The 19,566-nt window shown below is 35.4% G+C and overlaps 6 protein-coding genes across 7 annotated transcripts in view; 5 read left to right on the top strand and 1 right to left on the bottom strand.

Annotated features, from left to right (window-relative positions):
- Positions 1–1,145: 1,145 nt before the first annotated feature.
- LOC6643825 (fat body protein 2) lies at positions 1,146–2,069 on the top strand. Its single transcript, XM_002067053.2, has 2 exons — positions 1,146–1,514; positions 1,588–2,069. Exons 1-2 carry the CDS (start codon positions 1,191–1,193, stop codon positions 2,032–2,034), a joined length of 771 nt encoding a protein of 256 aa, XP_002067089.1. The 5' UTR covers positions 1,146–1,190; the 3' UTR covers positions 2,035–2,069.
- On the bottom strand, positions 2,070–7,249 carry LOC6643824 (alpha-(1,3)-fucosyltransferase B). Of its 2 annotated transcripts, XM_002067052.3 has the most exons (4): positions 6,871–7,249; positions 4,185–4,579; positions 3,836–4,013; positions 2,070–3,773 (listed from the first exon to the last, which is right to left on the bottom strand). In XM_002067052.3, exons 1-4 carry the CDS (start codon positions 7,114–7,116, stop codon positions 3,291–3,293), a joined length of 1,302 nt encoding a protein of 433 aa, XP_002067088.1. In that variant the 5' UTR covers positions 7,117–7,249; the 3' UTR covers positions 2,070–3,290. The 2 variants fall into 2 exon arrangements, with proteins under 2 accessions (XP_002067088.1, XP_023032320.1); XM_023176552.2 differs by lacking the exon at positions 3,836–4,013 and having other exon boundaries at positions 3,086–3,773.
- A 391-nt stretch (positions 7,250–7,640) lies between these two features.
- LOC6643797 (vacuolar protein sorting-associated protein 54) lies at positions 7,641–11,496 on the top strand. Its single transcript, XM_002067051.4, has 2 exons — positions 7,641–8,137; positions 8,198–11,496. The coding sequence occupies exons 1-2, from the start codon at positions 7,986–7,988 to the stop codon at positions 10,848–10,850; spliced, it is 2,805 nt and encodes a 934-aa protein (XP_002067087.1). The 5' UTR covers positions 7,641–7,985; the 3' UTR covers positions 10,851–11,496.
- Positions 11,497–11,735: 239 nt separating this feature from the next.
- LOC6643796 (cytoplasmic dynein 2 light intermediate chain 1) lies at positions 11,736–13,266 on the top strand. The gene is made up of 2 exons (XM_002067050.4): positions 11,736–11,942; positions 12,004–13,266. The coding sequence occupies exons 1-2, from the start codon at positions 11,736–11,738 to the stop codon at positions 12,913–12,915; spliced, it is 1,119 nt and encodes a 372-aa protein (XP_002067086.2). The 3' UTR covers positions 12,916–13,266.
- A 1,133-nt stretch (positions 13,267–14,399) lies between these two features.
- LOC6643794 (40S ribosomal protein S28) lies at positions 14,400–14,784 on the top strand. The gene has a single exon (XM_002067048.4). The coding sequence runs from the start codon at positions 14,495–14,497 to the stop codon at positions 14,702–14,704; it is 210 nt and encodes a 69-aa protein (XP_002067084.4). The 5' UTR covers positions 14,400–14,494; the 3' UTR covers positions 14,705–14,784.
- Positions 14,785–16,476: 1,692 nt separating this feature from the next.
- The window catches only part of LOC6643793 (protein numb), a 33,862-nt gene continuing 30,772 nt past the window's right edge, over positions 16,477–19,566 (top strand). Inside the window, exon 1 of the mRNA XM_047010476.1 lies at positions 16,477–17,000. The gene's annotated coding sequence lies outside the window, so the exon portion shown is untranslated. The remainder of the gene's footprint in view (positions 17,001–19,566) is intronic.

The following is a 19,566-nucleotide window of genomic DNA, read 5'->3' as shown; positions in this document are numbered from 1 at the left end:
AGCTAAAGAACATCGTTCTATTATAAGTTAGAAAAAACCCGAAAACTAAATACATTTTCCTATATGGATTTTTTAAATTGTGAATGACAGGAGTCATTTCTTACTATTGCATGTAACCTAAAGGTCCGTAACATATAGTCGACATATAGATTTTCCTAAGGAAAGAAGAGAAAATCAGGTAAAATATTTAAAATGAATAAAATTCGTTTTGTTTTCATACATTTTGCATGGGTAATCCTAATTTTTATCCTTTTTTAGGACTATTTTAAATGGTTATTCTTTTTTTAATGAGTTTTCTCCAAGAATTTAATATTCTGGACTCATTGGGTCATTTAAAAAATTAAATTCCGTATTAAATTCTTTTAGCTAACAACTTCTGAAAACTATGATATAGAATAGACCCCTCTGTCCACCTTTATGCGGAACACCGAACCCCCCTCCAAATTAGCAAGTCACGTTGTTAAATTCGAAATATTTAAAAAACTTATATTACTGAATTTAATTTTAATTGCTTGAAAGATTTAAGAATATTTTTTTGAAAAATTATTTTCTGGAATAATTTTCTAGAATTAACAAAACTGGGAAAATTTGATTTATTTTAATGAAGTAATAAATTTATGCAATAAAAACATAAGGAGATAAATGCAAAGAGACATTTCCTGGTAGATACAATGTTGCATAATCTTGTTATTAAAAATAATTCTGATGAAACATACGAATCAAATTGCATTAGCTAGATGTAGACACTCAACACCTGAGACCAAAAGATCTTTAACGAAAAAAATAAACCCACACTAGCAGGTGGCAAGTCCCAAATTAATTAACTAATCAGCCAACGCCCTCATCATCTGCTCAAAGAGCAGCGATTCTTATCTGAAAGCAAGAGGATCACAGCTGGGCCCCCACTCTGAAATGCAGATAGAAACGAGACGTATTGTCGTCAGGCTAATGGAGATCAGCGAATCGTATAACCTTTACCAACCCAAAGTGAACTGAAAGATAGGAGAATTATGGTATTGTTATTGCATCTAGCAGCTTGCAGTTATCTGTTATGACAATGAGCAGGCGATGGACATCTGGAATACTTTTTGGGGGTATAAAAGGCAGGCGTTGGATGCATTTCATTATCAAATTGCAATTGGCAGACGTGGAGTTCATACATATATTAGAAATCACAGCATCACTCAATCATGTACGACTGGACGGGTAAGAATGTGGTCTATGCTGGGAGCTTCACTGGCATTGGATGGCAGATGATGATGCAATTGATGCAGCACAAAATCAAAATGATGGGCATAATGCATCGCATGGAGAATATGGAAATGATGAAGAAGCTTCAGGCCGAGAATCCCAGCGTGAAGGTTGTCTTCATGCAGATGGATCTCATGAATAAGGTATCCATCGAGCAGACAATGAAGAAAATGGGTCAGATGATGGGCCACATTGATGTCCTAATTAATGGCGAGGATGTTCTTCTCGATAAGGATATAGAAACCACAATGGGCATGAATTTGGTATGTAACCACAAAATCCGAGTCATCTAATTGAATCTCTCTTACACAATTGCATTCCCTTTTTCGTTTACAGACTGGCATGATGCAAATGACAATGATGGCGATGCCTTATATGGACAAAACCCAAATGGGCATGGGTGGCATGGTGATCAATATGTCCTCTGTCTATGGACTGGAACCGGCTCCAACATTCGCCGTCTATGCTGCAGCCAAACATGGTGTTCTTGGCTTCACACGCTCCATGGGTGATAAGCTTATCTATCAGAAAACTGGTGTCATGTTCATGGCCATGTGTCCGGGTCTGACCAACACCGAAATGATGATGAATCTCAGAGAGAACGTAACCTGGCATCATTCCGAATCAATGGTCGAGGCCATTGAGAGTGCCAAACGCCAAATGCCTGAAGAGGCAGCCATGCAAATGATTAAGGCCATGGAAATGATGAAAAATGGCAGCATGTGGATTGTCAATATGGGTCAATTGAAGGAAGTGATGCCCACGATGCATTGGCAGATGTAGAAAACTAACTAAATAAACTAAAAACTGAGAGCATATTTGCATTTGTATTCAATTTATTTTATTCATTTCAGTTTATGATCACTACATTAGCCGCTTTTATAATTGATTTTTCTTTACACTGGATTACAGGCACAGAAGGTGACAAAAATCTTATTGTCATTTATTTTGGGATTAGATCAACTTTGCTTTAAAGCTGTTGCTATTTTAAATGTCTTGGTAAAATGTTTTGAACACCAAAAGAGGTATCATTTATTTTCAGATCTGTAGAAATTTCCCGAATTCGAACAATATTCCTAGTAAATTGTAACTAGACACTTGTATATCTGATAAGCGATCCTAAAATCTAAACTTTGGATTATAAGTGAAACAAATTGAAAAAAAAAACTGGAAACATTATCGTGTTTAATCAAACAAAGTACAAGGACAAGACAATATTGTAGCTTCGCAAGCAGTATGAGATAGCTCATTCTTCCTTTCTCTTGTGGAAAAATTTTTAGTTATACCTATAAGTGTCTTTTGTACAATTTAGTAAATACTCTTGTTTTTAGAATCAAAGAAAGGTGTGACTAAATAATGTTCTTAATTTAATGCCATTGGCAATGTAGTTAAGGCATATACAAAAATTAACATCTTTTTGGCCTTTTTACTTAAACTTAATTATATTAAAGCTTTTCTTAGGAATTATATTTTGACAAAAAGAAAAATCACAATAACAGCAACAGACAAATATGTAACAATGGAATGATAATCATTTCAGTTAACAATCACGTTCATTTAATAAAAAACAGGAATGCCTTGCAATCACTAATCACTTCACTTAACAAATTGTGTTGAAAAAATTTTTGTTTTAAAAACTATTATTGAATGTTATCTACAGGTTTTAAATATTACTTTATAAATGTCAACTACCTAAGATCATTGAACGATTTTAAGTCTTCACATTCAATTGTGATTTAACACCGATCATTTACTTATTATAAAAAAGTAGTGAAAGCTATTTAAAACTCTGTTTTAAATTTAAGAATATTTGTGTTAAGTAAACAAAATTAAGTCTAATATCACCTAATAATAATGTTATTTCTCATAAGGCAAATATTCGATTTATGTACATAGTTATTTAACTATCTTACATATTAAAATTTACAATTACAAAGAAGAAACATTATAGTTTTTAAATCATAATTTTGGTGGAATTTGTTAAATTAACCGACTCAAAAATCGCTTAGATTGTAGAATATTTGGTTCAATTTTATAAATTAACATTCATATAATTTCTGCTCAAATTGCTCTTGTGTGAAACTCCGATTGGCTTGAAAGAAGTTATCCAACAATTGAGCTTGACATCGTCCGACTTCCATCATGGAGCGCCAATCTTCTGCATGATGTGGTTCCTGCTTGTTCGACAATGGAGCATGAATCGGTGGCAAGGGGCACTCGTAGTGCCTTACATCAGCCGACTTGTATTTCTCCGAACTAGCCAAACGTTGGCACATTGCACATTCGAACTTTTGAAATAACGATGAACCTTCCTTTTGAGTTTCATCAATCTGATAATAACGGGTCATTATATTTTCTATTAAACGTTTATTGTCGATATTGTTAGCGCTATTTAGTTTGTGTTGACGATAGGAATCGTATTCCGTTTGATTGTCGGCCAAAAATAAAAGATACTCGGCCAGGGCAGCGGCATTGGGAAAATCGTCAACATAAATTGCCGATTTGTTTTGTGGTTGCCAATCCTAAGTATAAAAATAGGAGAGATTTATCGATTATTGGTATTTTAATTACATTATTTACTTACTTTGATTGTTGGAGAACCAAAGTAAATTGGTATTACACCAGCAACCAAAGGACGCCAGAATTTTTCAGTAATATAATCGTTACAAATGCCATTTTCAATGGCAATCATAAATTTGTAATGTTTGAAGAAGTTTAGCAATTCAGTGGAATACATGCGATTTAGATAATCCTCTTGCAGGCTTTAATAAAAGACACATTAATGAATTAAATTAAAATTAAATATATACTGATTATAATATAAAATGTGTGCTAGATGTTAAGATATAATAGCAATTTATAATGATCAAATATAGCTATTTAAATTGTTGTCGCCAAATTCATAGACTATTTTAAAGAATTTTTTTACCTACCTCGGCGGCAAATCTTTATTATGCAAACATTTTCCATAAGAATCCACACGAATGTGACGAATCAGTTCCTTTACATAGTCCTCTCGCCCGGACATGGTATCACAGTCACTTTGCAGGAAAATCACATGTGTGAAATGAAATGATTTCGTATAAAAATCATTGAAATATTTCATTGTTGTCAATTCGCTAACACCGGGCAGATATTGTGTCGTCAAGGGAAGATCACTGTGCCGACTAAAAGTCGATGTGTAATTAAAATGCCTTAGGAATTCATTGAATGGCACAAATGGAACATTCCTAGGTGATTCCTCATGCAGCAAAGCCCAAATGTGTTGGGGTAGACGCGGCAAAGGAAAATCATGCATTTTCATATTTGAGCCGTAGAAAAGTACAGCCTGTTAATAAAGGAAATGGAAAATTTAGATGATTGATTCTATTTTCGTGTTGTAGATAGACAAATAAAATTAATATGTTTATGCTCTGGCTTTGTATTACTAACTTTTAACAAAGTGAGATAAGTATTCTTTGTTATTAAGGAGCGAAAACGTTTTTAAAATGTTTTTTGTAAATATATTTAATCATAGTTTCATTAAATCACATAATTCAACACTTCTTTCTTATGCAGTGCCGGATTAAGCCAGCGCGGGTTCTGTTTAAATCCGAAAATCCCCAAATATTCCCTAAATATTGCAAGTGAGAATATCAATGTCAACGTTAGAAAAAATTAATAATACTTCCTTGGTTGTAAAAGATTTGGGGATCTTAATCGACCACAAACTTAGTTTTAATCAGCATATATCGACTACTGTTAGTAGGGCTAAGAGTGTTCTTGGCTTTATGAAGCGCTGGTCGAAGGAGTTCAAGGATCCATATATTACCAAAATACTTTTTACTTCTTTAGTCCGCCCCATATTAGAATATGGATCTTGTGTTTGGTCTCCTCAATATGAGTTTTATCAAAACAAATTAGAATCTGTACAAAAACAGTTTTTACTCTTTGCCCTTCGTGATTTGCGCTGGGATCCAACTGTACAACTTCCATCTTATTCTAGTCGACTTCAGTTAATTAACCTTCCTTCTTTAACTAATCGTAGAACAATGCTTGGTGTAACTTTTCTTTACAAACTTTTGAATGGTGAGATTGACTCTTCCGAGCTGTTGAGCCAAATTAACATTTCTGTTCCATCTAGAAGGACCCGCAATTTCACACCGCTTATACTTCCCACTTGCACAACTAACTATTCTCTGCATGAACCTTTTCGTATACTATGTAGTGACTACAACAGACTTTGGCACGTTATCGGTTCCGAAACATCGCTTCCGGGTATTAAAACTGCGATCTTGTCATTCCTCGCTCGTAATTAGTTGTAATCATCTTTATTTATACCTATCCTGTTTTCTTTTTATATGTAACCTATTATCTCATTACATTTAATATTTTCTATTTCTTTAGTTTAATTTATGTTTATATATGTAATACGCCTATGCCCTTAGGTCGGAGTGGGTAGAGGTTGTAACATTAACTTTACTTAGGGTCATTCGTAACAGGCCCGGGCCTGGTGTCATATGGGCCACTTGTTCGTACTGAGCGTTGTACGACTACGTCTATATTAAAAAAAAAAAAAAAAAAAAACAATGTCAAAATTAGAACATGAATTAAAATCGATCAAAAACGATTGGCAAACATATTGTTTATGTTTTTTAGACTCTATAGCATACATTTTTAGTTAAACTGTTTTTTTTTCAGACCGTAATTTCTCCAATTTCTGACCGATTCCAAAAAGTTATATTTCATTGTAACAACAATTTAGAATTGTTAATGGCATTAAAAACTTGGATATTAGAAGACATTTATTTCGACCCGATTTTTGAATAAAATCATGATGAATCATGCATTAAAATTGACGTAAATTGACCAACAATTTAGCTCTTGAAGTTTTAATGCAGATTGAAAGACATTAATAAGTTTTAACTTGAAAATAATGGCATACCACTTTAAAATAATTTTAAAAAAATTGTTTAATAAAATTTAGTTTAATAAAATTTAGGCTTCTTGAAATATTTTGCTGCTTATTGGCATTTTATTTCATTCCAATTCAAAATTTTATTCTAAAGCATTTTAATCAGATATAACTTTCGAAAATTGAATAAAATTTGGCCAAATTACAGATTTGCAAAGTTAAGAGGTTTTAAGAATTTGCGCAGAATTGGTTAAATTAAATTTTTACCAAATGAATTAAAATGCAATCACCTTTTTTCTGAAATCAAGGTGCGCGGGGCCCGTAGCATTTGCTATATGGCTAATCTGTCTTTGTCCGAATGACATTAATCCAATGCAATTAAAATATTTTAAGAACTTAAAACTTTAGTCAATGCTTTATCTACCTTTAACGTTTTTAAAAAAAAGTGTTGAAAGTAAAGTGATAATTATAATTCCAAAATCAAAATGGTAATTCGCTATTGATCAAGAATTGGCAGATATATCTTGAGATCGGATCAAGTAAAACTATATACAGCATATGGACAACAACAAACGAAAGCTAAACATTATCGGGAATTCATAAAAGTTCGCCTACAACGGATCAGTATGAACTGCAAATATTATGGTTGCTTCCGGCATTGCTATATTAAGCAAATTCTTATCTCAAAATATTTAGATGAATCCGGTTTTTGGATTTTGACTCACCATGGCTTGAGACAACCGCTGGCGATTGTTGGTGAATCGACATTTGTGTATGCCACAAGTTCGTATTTCATCATAGCTCCACGACATGGCACTTGACCACCATAATACTTCAGTTGGTTTATCCTTAGCCTTATCTTTTCTTGGTTTGTCGCCGGCGCGGAAAATGTTCCAACATATTACTAATATGGTCAGCCAAATGATGAGATGGAGCGCTATTGAAAGGTGACGATTTCGCCAGGGACGCATCTTTATCCGGGTTTGCCTTCCTTCGTCAGTTGAATTGGAAATATAGTAAGAAGCAATTTAAAAAGCCGGCGGGCCTTTGTTTTTATTATTGAGTTGTCATGAGCAGCTGTTATTTTTGTCGGCATCAGTGTTGGCTAACGTTTAAATCAATTACGTTAAAACGTAAGTGCCGTAGATATTGCACGAAAGTGATGAGCGAAACTATTAATCGTTTAACAATGTAAAAATATAATAAGCACATTATCCCTCAGTTAGTACTAATAATTTATTAATTATCATTAGAACACTGAAAGTATTTCAAATACAAAACATAAAACTAATGCCAATAATATATGACTAAATTAATAAATTTATTTTTCAAAAAGGAGATATTTGATTTTATTTACACATTTATATGTTATATAAATTACAATTATGTACTTTAACAGATAAAACTAATATCCTCCAACTTTATTCAATGCGCACCGCTAATGTAGTGTCATTCATGCTTAAGGTTGGTCGTCGCTAATGTGGCGTTTAACAACACTAGATAACGTCACCATAATATTGTTCCATTGCTCAATTAAAAACGAAACGAACAGCGGCGAGAAAAACTGTAATAAAAACACAATTTATTAAAAACAAAACCAAGAAATAATGCCAACAAAACCCCACGGCTCATAGCCAAGTTAAAGAGCAAGATATACAGCTAAAGGAGGAGCATGAGCAATAGCAACAAAAATGCAACAGCTGTGGCAAAAACGTTAAACTAAAACAAAAACAAACATTGACATAAGAACACGTCGACAGGGGCAAAGAAGAAAGAGCAGGTGTGCCAGGCCCGCTGCTAAAGGTAGGACAGGAGGAGGGGCACATTTGTAGCATGTGTTATGGCCACAACAAGAGCAGGAGCAGGAGTTGATGCCACGGAGAGAAAACTCTCCAGTGTCAGCCTAAGTGCAGGTGGAGGTCAAGGACCAAGCTGGCAGAGTTGCTACTACTGCACTAGGGAGCACTTTAAATCGATAGCGGAGTTTGTCAGGTAAGTGGATTCCATTTCCCTTCTATAACTTTGTAATCCATTCTCCCATTTTTATTCCAGTCACTTGCGCAATCGCCACTGCTCTAAAGAGGGCGGCTCCTATGTGTGTCGATATGGCTTCAATGGTGTCTGCGCTTCGCTGCCCTTGGATGGCGTCTCTGATCGGGATTACGATGCCCATGTGGCCAAATACCATGTGAATCAGCAAACCAGGGAAATGCCACCCGAATGGGGTGTGTATTCAGCTGCTCAGAATCTGCCGGCCGTTCTCAATGATCCCTCCAAGGGCAAGCAGAGTAATTTGTTTACCAAAAAATGGGGGGAACATTTTGTGGAACGTTCGCCCCAGCAAATTGCTGGGTCGTCACGGCTGCCTGACATAACCCATAAGGATTTCTCCGTCTATTTGGGTAGCATAGGCAAACGTTATCGTTGGCATGAACGTCGTCAGCAGCAGCAGCTAGAGCTGGAGAAGGATCACACCAAAGAGAACGGAACTCTGTTGAACGATCATACGCTCGGTGATCTCAAGTCTGTGCCAGAGATTTTTCTCAAATCCCAGCTTCAACTGCATCATCCGGCGACATTTAAGCAAGTCTTTCCTCACTACATGGAAACCTCACCGGCAGAGCGTCCACAAACTGGACGACAATTGCAGGAGCAGCTTAGTCACTATTTGGATATTGTAGAAGTGAAAATAGCCCAACAAGTTGCCCAGAAATCGGGTGCATTTTTCCATGCCATGACCACACAACATGCAATTTTGGCCGAAATGGAGGTGGCCACCGAACAAGTGCGTCACTTGCGTTTATCCCTAAGCCAATTGCACGAGACATCGGTGGTGGATAGTTTTCGTGTTTTACTTTACGCCAAACGGCGGCAGCACTATAATCTTGCCTTGGATAAACTCCGTTTGATGGCCACTGTCCATAAGACGCAACCAATGCTGCAATTACTCTTGGGCACCCAGGACTATGTGGCTGCCTTAGATTTGATTGGTACCACCCAGGAGATCCTTTCCGCCGAATTGTTGGGGGTTCATTGCTTCAAGCATTTACCCATGCAGTTGAGTGAAATGGAGAAATTGATCGATAAGATGTTGACCACCGAATTCGAGCGTTATGTGGCCGCAGATCTCAATAGACCATTGAGTGAGGGTATACGTGAATCGGACAGTGTGTGTGCCGAGGAGGATAAATTGGTTTCGATCATAATGGGTCTATTGCGCAAACAAAATTTCTCATTTGTCCAGATTTATCAGCAAGAGTCCATTGCGACTATTCGAGCCATAATTAAGCAACTTCTAATAGAAGTGCTAACCCAAAAAGACAGCGGAGATCAGGAGATCACATTGACCGGGGCCGGAGAGCAGAGCTTAGACCTGTCCTTGGGCGAATGGATTTGCCTATTGCAACGATCAAGTCAGGCCTTGAGTTCCATACTCGAACGGATACGCGTTGTGGTGGGCATAATGCAGCAGACAGCTGATGCTGCTGTCGGAGCCCAAGATGCAGTCAATTTGATAGATTCCGAGGCATTTCTCAGTCAGCAACATCACGAAAACTTGAAAGCCCAATTGGATTCCCTGCTTCAGGCTGTCTGTCATTATTGCCACGAAAGATGTGCCAACATAGTGTCAACTCAGAGTTTAGAGCGTAGCTCGGCCAGCGAACAGGAATTGAAGGAACTAACGGAGACTATAGAGCAATTCAGTGAGACAACTCGGATCATATGCGGCGTCCAAAGTGTTCCACTGCAGTTGTCTTTAAAGGTGCAGGCCACGCGTTATGCCCAAAAGTTTCATGCGGAAAGAAAGCATAAGTTATCCCTACTGCTCGATCAGGAGAGATGGCGTCAAGTGGATATACCGCAGGAATTTCAAAGGATCATCGATCGCTTGGCCAATGCCGATTACACCAAATACGAGAAGAACTCTGCATCGCTAACACATCTCTCTAATGGCAATGGTGGCGTCATTGGTGGGAATCCTGTCCTACTAGTCGATGGCAAGCAACCCTATGCCTTGGTCAGTGCCTCTCTAATGCTTATACAAATGCTCTATGAATATGGCGCAAGTTCGCTTCGATTGCCCATACTGGCTAGCTACCATGCCAGAAATATCGTAGATCTTCTGCGACTATTCAACTCGCGGAGTTGCCAACTCATCATTGGCGCTGGAGCCATGCGTGTGGCTGGTCTTAAGACCATTACTAGCACGAATCTCGCTCTGGTATCGCGTGCCCTGCAATTGGTCCTTTGGTTATTGCCAAAATTGCGTCAACATTTCCACTCAATGAGTGGCTATGAGTCCATTGAGCGGGACTATCAGGGTCACATCAAGGAGATTGAAAATAAAATTCATGGCATTGTCTCGGATCGTGTGAACTCGCATTTGGAAGCCTGGGATGCTCGTCCGCCCATACCATCGCAAACATTTCGCCATATATCCAGGCATTTGGTTAAATTACATGAGGCCATTGCCGGAGTACTGCCCGAAACGCAAATCCATGAAATCTATGCCATTGTGCATCGCAATTTCAAGGATAAGCTGAGAGAGCAGCTGCTCAAGCTCAATATTAACAATAATGGTGGACCACAGCATGGTGTGGTCACCTCGGAGTTAACCTTCTATATGGAAACATTGCGTACATTAAAGGCCTTGCCTCCACCCCAACTAGATAATAGCATTTTGGAGGACATTTGGCTCTACTAGAGAGTATTCCAATTGCTTAAAAAATTTTCTAAAAATTTCGCAAGCAATCTTAGACAAGTTTAATAATTATTATTATTTTTTTTTCCGCATAAATCTTTGTTGTTGTTTTTACACTTTTTCAGGTTCTCCCGCCCCCTATCTGTACATTATTTTTGTTATTCCTTATTTGTATATACATACATATATCCTATATATAGTATATAAATATTTGTACTGCATATTTTATGTAACGCCCAAGCAAAAACGACAAAAAGAAACAAAATGATAAGAAGGAATTTAGCAACAAATTATGTACAACTTTTGTTGCACTTTTGATTAACATTTAAGCCCAAAAATTGTCAAAATTGGCATATGATTAAAGCGTAGATATAATAATCTATTATCCAATTATATATCTATATATACATACATATACATATGTGAAAGAAGGAATGGTAACTAACTAAAGGTAACTTTAGCTAAATATATTCACCAATTTTTGTCAGTATAAAAATCACGATTCCTTCCACATTTTTCTGATAATTCACAATCCATCCACCAATAGTGTTTCCTTTTAAGTTTTATCCTTAACTTATTATTTGTAGTTCAGCCTGCTTGCATTTGTTTTTATTTTTTGATTTAATCCTAATAAAATTGTTTCAGTTTATATTAATATGGTTTAATCCCTTATTAGTAACCTTTTGTTTTTTCCCTTTAATTAATCTAAGAAGTACGTAACCTTTCACCTTTTCCTACAATTTCCAATTATTCTCAGTTTGTGCCTTACTAAGATTCAGAGTATACAAAAGTCGCATAGACATCTCTTTTTTGCGTTGCCAAGGGCAACATCATATTTCTGAGTTGGCCAAAACAAATATTTTTCTCCTTGCCACATTAGTCCATGCGATGCGTTTGCCGCAAATTCTTTACAATTTACAAAAACGATTTCTGAAAATGTTCGAAATGAAAAATCAAGAAATAAATGAGAATGCCACGCCCAGTATACAGGATATTGCTGGGAAATTGGCAGAGGAGCAGCAACGTCTACGCCAATTGGAGGCCACGTCAATGCCAAGGGAGAAGACTCTATTTGTTTTAGGCAGCAAGTGTGTGGTAAGAAAAGTTGAATTGCCTCGAATTAATGATTATCCTAGAGTAATCCTTTGATGTCCAGGGCAAATCCACAGCAATTAGTAAGTTCTTTGACCGCGAAGATCTCTCCACACGACCCACTCTGGCCTTGGAATACAGTTTCGGCCGGCGCATGGGCAATGGCAGCGGCAGATCAGCTCAGGTTTTGAACGTCTGGGAATTGGGATCGTTGGATAATGCCGAACAATTGCTTGATGTGCCCATGCGGACTCATGGTCTGCAGCAATTGGCTGTATTCATTATGCTGGACCTATCACAGCCGCAGCGTGTGTGGACCGATTTAGAGTGTGCCTACAAGGGACTGAGAGAAACTGCTAATCATATGCTGGAACAAGCCAGTCCAGCAGTTAAGGAGACCCTCGAACAACGTTCCCTAGAGAGAATTGGCCAACAGCATCAGGGGGACTTAATTACACTAGATCTGCTACCGTTTCCGGTTGTCATTGTGGGTGGCAAATACGATATCTTCATGGATCTGGATCCTGCTCTAAAGAAACACATTTGTCGTTGCCTACGTTCCATGGCCCATCTAATCGGGGGCGCTGTTCTCTTCTATTCCCAAAAGTTACCCAAATTGGCAAAAGTTCTAAGGGATACCATAAGTCATTTAGGTTTTGGTAGTCCCGCCCATCCATTTCGTGCACATGTAACCGATTATAATGAAGCACTGTCCATTTGGTTCGGCACAGATAGTTGGTCGAAAATCAGTGACACTGGTGCCTTGAGCATTGAGCGAATCGGAGCCACTTTGGGTGTGGAAGTCCCTCAATTGCAGCTAGAGAAGCAGCAACAGCAACTACCTCAGAATCCAGCCAAAGATGCCGGTTTTCGAGAGGCAGTGATCGATGAGATGCGAGCCCAAAAGGATGAAGAGCTGTCCGGGATCATGAGGGATGTTCTACTGCGTGGCAAATTCGAGAGTGTTGCCACCTAAAAGGCGGTGTGCAAAACCCAGTGGGTCATGGGTTAAATGTTACTTGAAAGTATTAATAAACAAAAATTGAAGAGTAATCGTTAATTTAAAGTCAATATGAATCCCAAAACAACTAGGGCTAGGGTCATCAAGGTATTGAGTCGTATTGGAGCACGTGGAGATTTCACGCAATGCCGCGTAGAACTATTGCAGTTTCCACGGTTCCAAACAATGTGCGCTGTCAAGGGAACCGTACGCCCGGGGGATATAATCAATATTGAAGAATTTGAAGAGAGATAAAATTATTTGTCCAAATCGTTTAATCTTTCTGTTCAGGATCAAGTAAATATAATAAATATTTATTAACTGGAAGTTAAATCATTTTTATTTTCGTTTGAAAAGTCAACTATATATTCAGAATGTCATCCTTTCATTACCTCCAGGTCCCGGAAACTAATTATATAATTAATAAAATTACAGTAATATTAATATATGGCAGGACTCCCATATTTTAATTTCACATGAAAAAATAAATACAAATTATTCGATTCGATTTAGGGGAACGTTAAAATTTCAAAAAGTTGTGCAATTTAATTTAATTTTTGATTTTAAGATGCAAATTCTCTTTTTTATGGTAACTAAAATAGAAGGAATCCAAATCTGTGGTAAAAACAATGTCCACATATTTTAATTTAGACTGAAACGACTCTTCAAAAAATCTATTTTAAAGTTGACTTGATGTAATTTTTGTGTTAAAAACGGAGTCTTTTTGATCTTTTTCAAGATTTTAAATTATGTGCGAATATTTAAACTATTTGCAATAAATAACTAATTTGAACTAAAATTATGTTAATATTGTGCAATGTTTTTAATAAGAGGGATGGCAAGCAATAAATAACTAATTTGAACTAAAATTATGTTAATATTGTGCAATGTTTTTAATAAGAGGGATGGTCTCAAACTAGAATCACTGGGCCCTATCAAGTTTCTACTTCGGAAGTTTAAGATATAGAACATTTGGCTATAACTTTTCATCTTACAATATTTTCGAAAATATTTCCAAGATTCTTATCTTCGGATTCCATTTTTCAGTCAGGCGGTTGTTGTTATTTTGTCCATATAACAACAAAAAAAAAAAAAAAACCGATGAAAGACCATCTTTGCCATTTTATGTACCTAAAAGCCACTGTCTCGTTTATTTTTGTTAAAAAGTTTTCTTGTATTTAAAGACTAACGTATTAACGATAAGTAAAGAAAACTAGGATGATCAAAGATTTCAAGGTCCCTGAGCGATCCTTTTTTAAGTAAACCAGTCTTACTATAATTAAGCTGTTACATAATAAAGTGCATTAAAATATAAATATGTATTTAATTGTCACGTTGATTTAACAATTAGATTCAATATGATGTGACTATTTAAATTGGTTAATCCTAAGATTCAGAGTCATGTGGATGTTGTAAGTGTGTAATCAAAGCAAGTGATGATGCAAATGTTATATTTATTTTTTCGTTGATAAGGTATAAAAGTAAATAATCGATTCACTCTGTATTGTTTATTCGAAAAAATAAGATAAAAGATTAAATTATTTGAAATTACAAAATGTTCAAGAAATTGTCTAAAATGAGAACGCCAACCACTAAGGCTCGAGTTATCAAAGTTTTGAGCCGTATTGGGGCAAGTGGACGACTCACTGAATGCCGTCTGCAGCTGTTGGAGCCTCCGCGGCATCAAATAATGCGCGCTGTGAAAGGACCCGTTCGTACAGGACAAATCATTGAGATTGATGAATTGGAAACATTTAATCCATAAGAATCGAATCGGAAGAAAGTTATATTTTTGTCATTTAATTGTCTTGTCGGTTAAACCCCAAAAAAAATATATATACATATGTAATACTTAATTTTTGCTGCATTTCACAAAAAATGCGCAGAAGTTTTTGTCTTTGGAACCTTTGGAAACCATTGAAAAGCATTCAATTTCAAATTTGGCGCACAGTTAACAGAGACTGTTCCAAAGAGAGGGGTTGCTTTTCACAGTTGTTAGTTTACTATACCGTTAATAGAAGAACGAGAGACACTTAAAAGAGAATAAATAAAAGCTCTCCGATCATGTTAATAAAATAATATGAAAAATAAAAGGGTTATTGTGGACAACTTTGTTACCTTAAGTTTTTAATAATTAAACAATTATGCTATTTTGGCCTAGTAGCTATAGCTAGTAAGAAGATTGGCTTTAATTTACAATCACTGCCCAATACTTGGTACCAAGCAAAAGATCTAATTCTGATATCTATAAAAAAAAGTGTTATTTTAAATTGATAAACTAATAAGTTTAAGAAAAATTGAATAATACATTATCTGACTTTTTTTAAAGTGTGCCACTCATTTTTTTTTTTTTTTTTAATTAGGTTATTAACATTAGTCACCATAACAAATCAAATGAATGCAACTATTTGAATACCTTTTCTAGAGCATTCCAAACAAAGTTCCTGAGAACATCAGTTAGTATATAAATTACTACATATCTCAAAGTCTACGCGTGAAAAATTACCAACAAAAATAATATAAAAAAATCATAACAAAACTTGAAAAAAATCAAAACTGGGTTTTAGCCGGGCTTCAGGTCAATAAATCATAATAATTTATAAGATTTAAAATCATAGGCAGCACAAAAGGTGAGCAGGTTGTCTGTATAGATATTTCAAGAACAAAAAAAAGAAATAAAATTTATATTTTTCGTAAAAATCAAAAAAAAAGTTTGCGTTTTTCAAAGAAAAGGTAATTTCTATATTTTAGCATGCTATATTAGTTTATCAATTCAAACTCCTATTCATGAGAATGTCTACTATATGTAGGTTATCAAAATGCACTCAAGGCCAGCGATTTAATTTCTGTCTCTCTAAAATCAGCATAAATGCCATTATATCTCTCCACGCTGCTTTACACTTTACATATTTTATTATATTTAGTCCGAAATTTTCATCTTTTTGAACGTTGCTTAACATTTTACATATTTTAATATATTTTATAGTCCGAAATTTTGTTTTCATTGACAGTTTCAATTTGACACTAGCCTTTAGTTTAATAACGTGTGCTTTAGTTTTGGAAAAATTTTCATTGTACGATGATTTATTCTATAAGGGCAACACTGTGCATACGAGATTTATTTTTCGAATTTTGGGTAATTATTTAATACTCATTAGGTAGTTATAAATAATTATAAATACTAAGTTCATGTTTATAATTTTACCCGAGTTGGATGGATACTTTCTTTGTTTTTTGTGTTTTATCTTTGTTGTGGACCTTCCTTCTACTAACTTTTGTGGTCGGTTTATGTGGAACATCTAATTGTAAGTCACGGTTTTCATTTACTGAGTGAATTTTGTTGGCCTATTCTGAGAATAACAGTGGCAACTTGCTCCACAAAACGCATGTGCGCTGTGAATCTACCCTCCACTCTTTTCTGCTACTCAACATGTTGCTTTGCTCTCTCTCCCTTCTAGGGGGAAGGGGATGGCGCGGGCGGTTGGGGGGCCTGGCTTCCGAGCTCCAAGCACCAAGCCCGAGTGATTTTTCGCTCAGTTGTTGGTCCGCGTTGTTGGCGTTCATTTGGTTTAGTGTCGCGGAGTTTCGCCAAAGGCGCGATGCAAAGTATAAAACAGAAAAACACACAAATTTACTGTGATTTGGTGTTTGGTGTGAAAATTGAATGAGAAAGGCAAAAAGTAATTGAATATTATAAATAATTTTCATATTAACAATGATGTGCTAACATTTACGTTGGACAAATTCGCATGACAGTTGGAGAATAAGTGACAAAAAAAGAAAAGAAAAAAATCTTTATATTCACGGTGCTCCCCGTTTGAAACTTCGTTTCGTGGAGTTTGCATTTGTTGTGTAATCAGTTGGAATCCACCTGGATATTGAAGGCATTTGTTTTGTTCTCTGTTTCTTTTAGTTTCAATTGTGTCCCTTTATTTGTTTGTCATTCAATGAAAATAATATAAATTTTGGTGAGAAAATATAAAAAAAAAAAAATAAAAGAAAATTTACCTGAATTGTTGGCATCTTTCCGTCATCGTACTTGGATGTGCAAAAATTCACAGGTGAGTTGATTTGGATTTCACTATATTTATAACTTTGCTTTCGTCTCGCTTCTTTTCACACGCGATGTTTTTGAATTTACTTCACTTTTGCTCCAATTTTTGTCGTGCTCGTGCGCTCCTTTTCTATGCCACACATTTTTTTCTGACTTATGTTTTATTTTTTGGTGACCAAAACACCGAAATATTGATTTTCTTGGCTACTCTGGAGCTTGGCGCTCTTTTCTGTTTCTTTTCGGCGTTTTTCTTTTTTTATTTTTTTGGGAGTTGTTTGCGTGTATGCGTATATTTAATCGGAGAAATAAACAGAAAAGAGGAGAACAAATTGCAAACTTTAATTGGGGTCACCGACTTTGTTGTACCCTCTATTGAGCTGGGCGTAACTATGTCCTGACAAATTACCCGATTACCAATTGCAATTTACAGAAGTTGTTATTATTTATTTATTCAATTTTCTTTCCTACATAATGCATGTAATTTTCGACGAAAAATTGGGACGAAGGGACCGACGGTAACTTTGATTATAATAGATTTTAACTGTGGTTAGGTAATGCCAATACATATTCAAATATAAATTATTTATTCTTGGTCATAAATTCGATATGAAAGACCATAAAGTTTATCATTAATGTAATATTTGCTACACCGCAGAGCTGTTAATCTCTCTCTCTCTCTCTCTCTCTCTCTCTCTTTTAAATACAAAAATAAGTAATATGTTGATGATTAATAATATATTTATATTTTCATAATATATATTTTGCGGTTTAAAATGCTTTTGGGGTTTGGTTGAATTCAATATGTCATAAATTCAATTTTATTCTTTGATTACTAGGTATAAAAACATTTTGTTTTTCCTTCTGCTGCTTCTGGCAGTTTAGAGTCAGTCAGTCAGTTCGTCAGTCGTTTTTTTTTTTTGCATTTTGTCACATTGCCAAGGCAACAGTCAGCGTCGCCTTGCAAACATGCGTTTTTCGTATCTGTGTGTGTAAGTGTGTTAGTGTGTTCGCCATATGGTCGAGATCGGATGCCCTTTAATAGACGATTGCCTAAAGACTTTACTTAGTTTGGTAATTGGAAAACTATTCTGGGATGATTATATGCAGGAATTCTACAAAGAATTGCCAATATGTTTTTTAGAATTGGAATTGAAATTTAATAGAGCCTTTAAAAAAGCTTTGAAATTACGTTTTTTGACATTGGTTTTAATTAGAATGTGTTCTTAAATTATGTAATATGAGTTAATTTTGTATATACTACATAGGCAACATATCGCTAAAACTGTCATTAATATTTGAGTTATTAAACTAATTGTTTGATATATACAACGAAAGCTCGGTTCCTGGACACCTACAAAATTTTGATACAGTAGAATCCGGTTATAACGACGCTCAAGGGACCGACGATTTTCGTCGTTATATCCCTTTCATATAGGTTAGTATTGGGACCAACCAATCACTCATTGAACTTAAGTCGCTATAACCGGAAGGACGTTATAAGCGGAGTCGTTATAACCGGATTCTGCTGTATTTATAATTCTACTTGTTCTTACGCCAAAAATAGCGAATCTTCGAGAGGGTTGGGAACTTTTAATAAGTCCTTAAACTGTCAAAATGACCCCGTTTGAAAATTACAGAATTTCCTAAGCTGAAAATCTTAATTATCTGATAGTACACCCTTGAAAGTATATTCTAGATCGCTTTTAGCTACCCATATAAATCAATAAATTTAATATTTAATCTAGTAGTATTGGTCTATTTAGGGCCCACCCATCTTATATTAAAAGTTGCAACACTTAAATTCTTTTAAAGTTCTTTGTGTATTACAATGGAATTTTAAAAATGAATTTCTAATACAGTTAATTACTTTCTTTTGATGAGAATGAGCATACATACGTTTTTAAAGGGCATATAACATTTCATTTTAAGATTTTCTTCAAATTTAGACTCAGTTTATTTGCATAGTGTGCTTATTTTCTTGGTCAAAGTTTGTTTTTCTTGGATTCGTTTTATACTTTTTGCTATAGCAGAACTTTTTTCTTTATTTAAACAACAATGGATAATATTCATTTCGTCACCTATTCGTAATGTTAAAGAATAATTGTTGTTTTTGTCGGTTTTGGCCAGTTCCAGTTTTATTTACCAATTTTGGTCAGTAGCCCACGCACCAAACCACAGAGCAAAAATACGTTAATTGGGCATAAGGCTTTTTTTATGAATAAATTTGGCAAAATTGTTGGGTATAAGTATTTTGTCCAGCAGTTTGTCAAGTAGTTTCAAAGTCTAAAGTAAAAGGTTTTAAAATTAAGGCAATTATACATACATGAGTAGGTACACAAACAATCATCAAAAAAATATGGTTTTAGGCTAAGAAATCTGGTTTCGATTCCAATTAGATTTACAGGTGAATAATAACTAAGATAATCATTCATTTGGTCCAATCCAATTTTCGATCAAATTGAGCTTTAGTTGATGCTTGAATTTTTGTCTTCAAAAGATGGTTATAAAAAGAAGGTCCGATTCTATTTGCTTAAAGAACTTTTAAGCTAAAGTTAATATGACTCTGTGGTTTG

Source organism: Drosophila willistoni, assembly GCF_018902025.1.
Source record: "Drosophila willistoni isolate 14030-0811.24 chromosome 2R unlocalized genomic scaffold, UCI_dwil_1.1 Seg167, whole genome shotgun sequence".
Taxonomy (NCBI): domain Eukaryota; kingdom Metazoa; phylum Arthropoda; class Insecta; order Diptera; family Drosophilidae; genus Drosophila; species Drosophila willistoni.
This window is presented reverse-complemented; position numbering and strand designations above follow the sequence as displayed.

What these genes read in the sequence shown, in the direction of transcription:
- LOC6643825 (XM_002067053.2), top strand. Translation starts at nt 1,191, where the DNA reads ATGTACGACTGGACGGGTAAGAATGTGGTCTATGCTGGGAGCTTCACT. An exon ending in CCACAATGGGCATGAATTTG is followed by an intron (nt 1,515 to 1,587) that starts GTATGTAACCAC and finishes TTTCGTTTACAG; the next exon opens with ACTGGCATGATGCAAATGAC.
- LOC6643824 (XM_002067052.3), bottom strand. Translation starts at nt 7,116, where the DNA reads ATGCGTCCCTGGCGAAATCGTCACCTTTCAATAGCGCTCCATCTCATC. An exon ending in AGCGGTTGTCTCAAGCCATG is followed by an intron (nt 4,580 to 6,870) that starts GTGAGTCAAAAT and finishes CTTTATTAACAG; the next exon opens with GCTGTACTTTTCTACGGCTC. An exon ending in AATAAAGATTTGCCGCCGAG is followed by an intron (nt 4,014 to 4,184) that starts GTAGGTAAAAAA and finishes CTTTTATTAAAG; the next exon opens with CCTGCAAGAGGATTATCTAA.
- LOC6643797 (XM_002067051.4), top strand. Translation starts at nt 7,986, where the DNA reads ATGGCCACAACAAGAGCAGGAGCAGGAGTTGATGCCACGGAGAGAAAA. An exon ending in TCGATAGCGGAGTTTGTCAG is followed by an intron (nt 8,138 to 8,197) that starts GTAAGTGGATTC and finishes TTTTTATTCCAG; the next exon opens with TCACTTGCGCAATCGCCACT.
- LOC6643796 (XM_002067050.4), top strand. Translation starts at nt 11,736, where the DNA reads ATGCGTTTGCCGCAAATTCTTTACAATTTACAAAAACGATTTCTGAAA. An exon ending in TTTTAGGCAGCAAGTGTGTG is followed by an intron (nt 11,943 to 12,003) that starts GTAAGAAAAGTT and finishes TTTGATGTCCAG; the next exon opens with GGCAAATCCACAGCAATTAG.
- LOC6643794 (XM_002067048.4), top strand. Translation starts at nt 14,495, where the DNA reads ATGTTCAAGAAATTGTCTAAAATGAGAACGCCAACCACTAAGGCTCGA.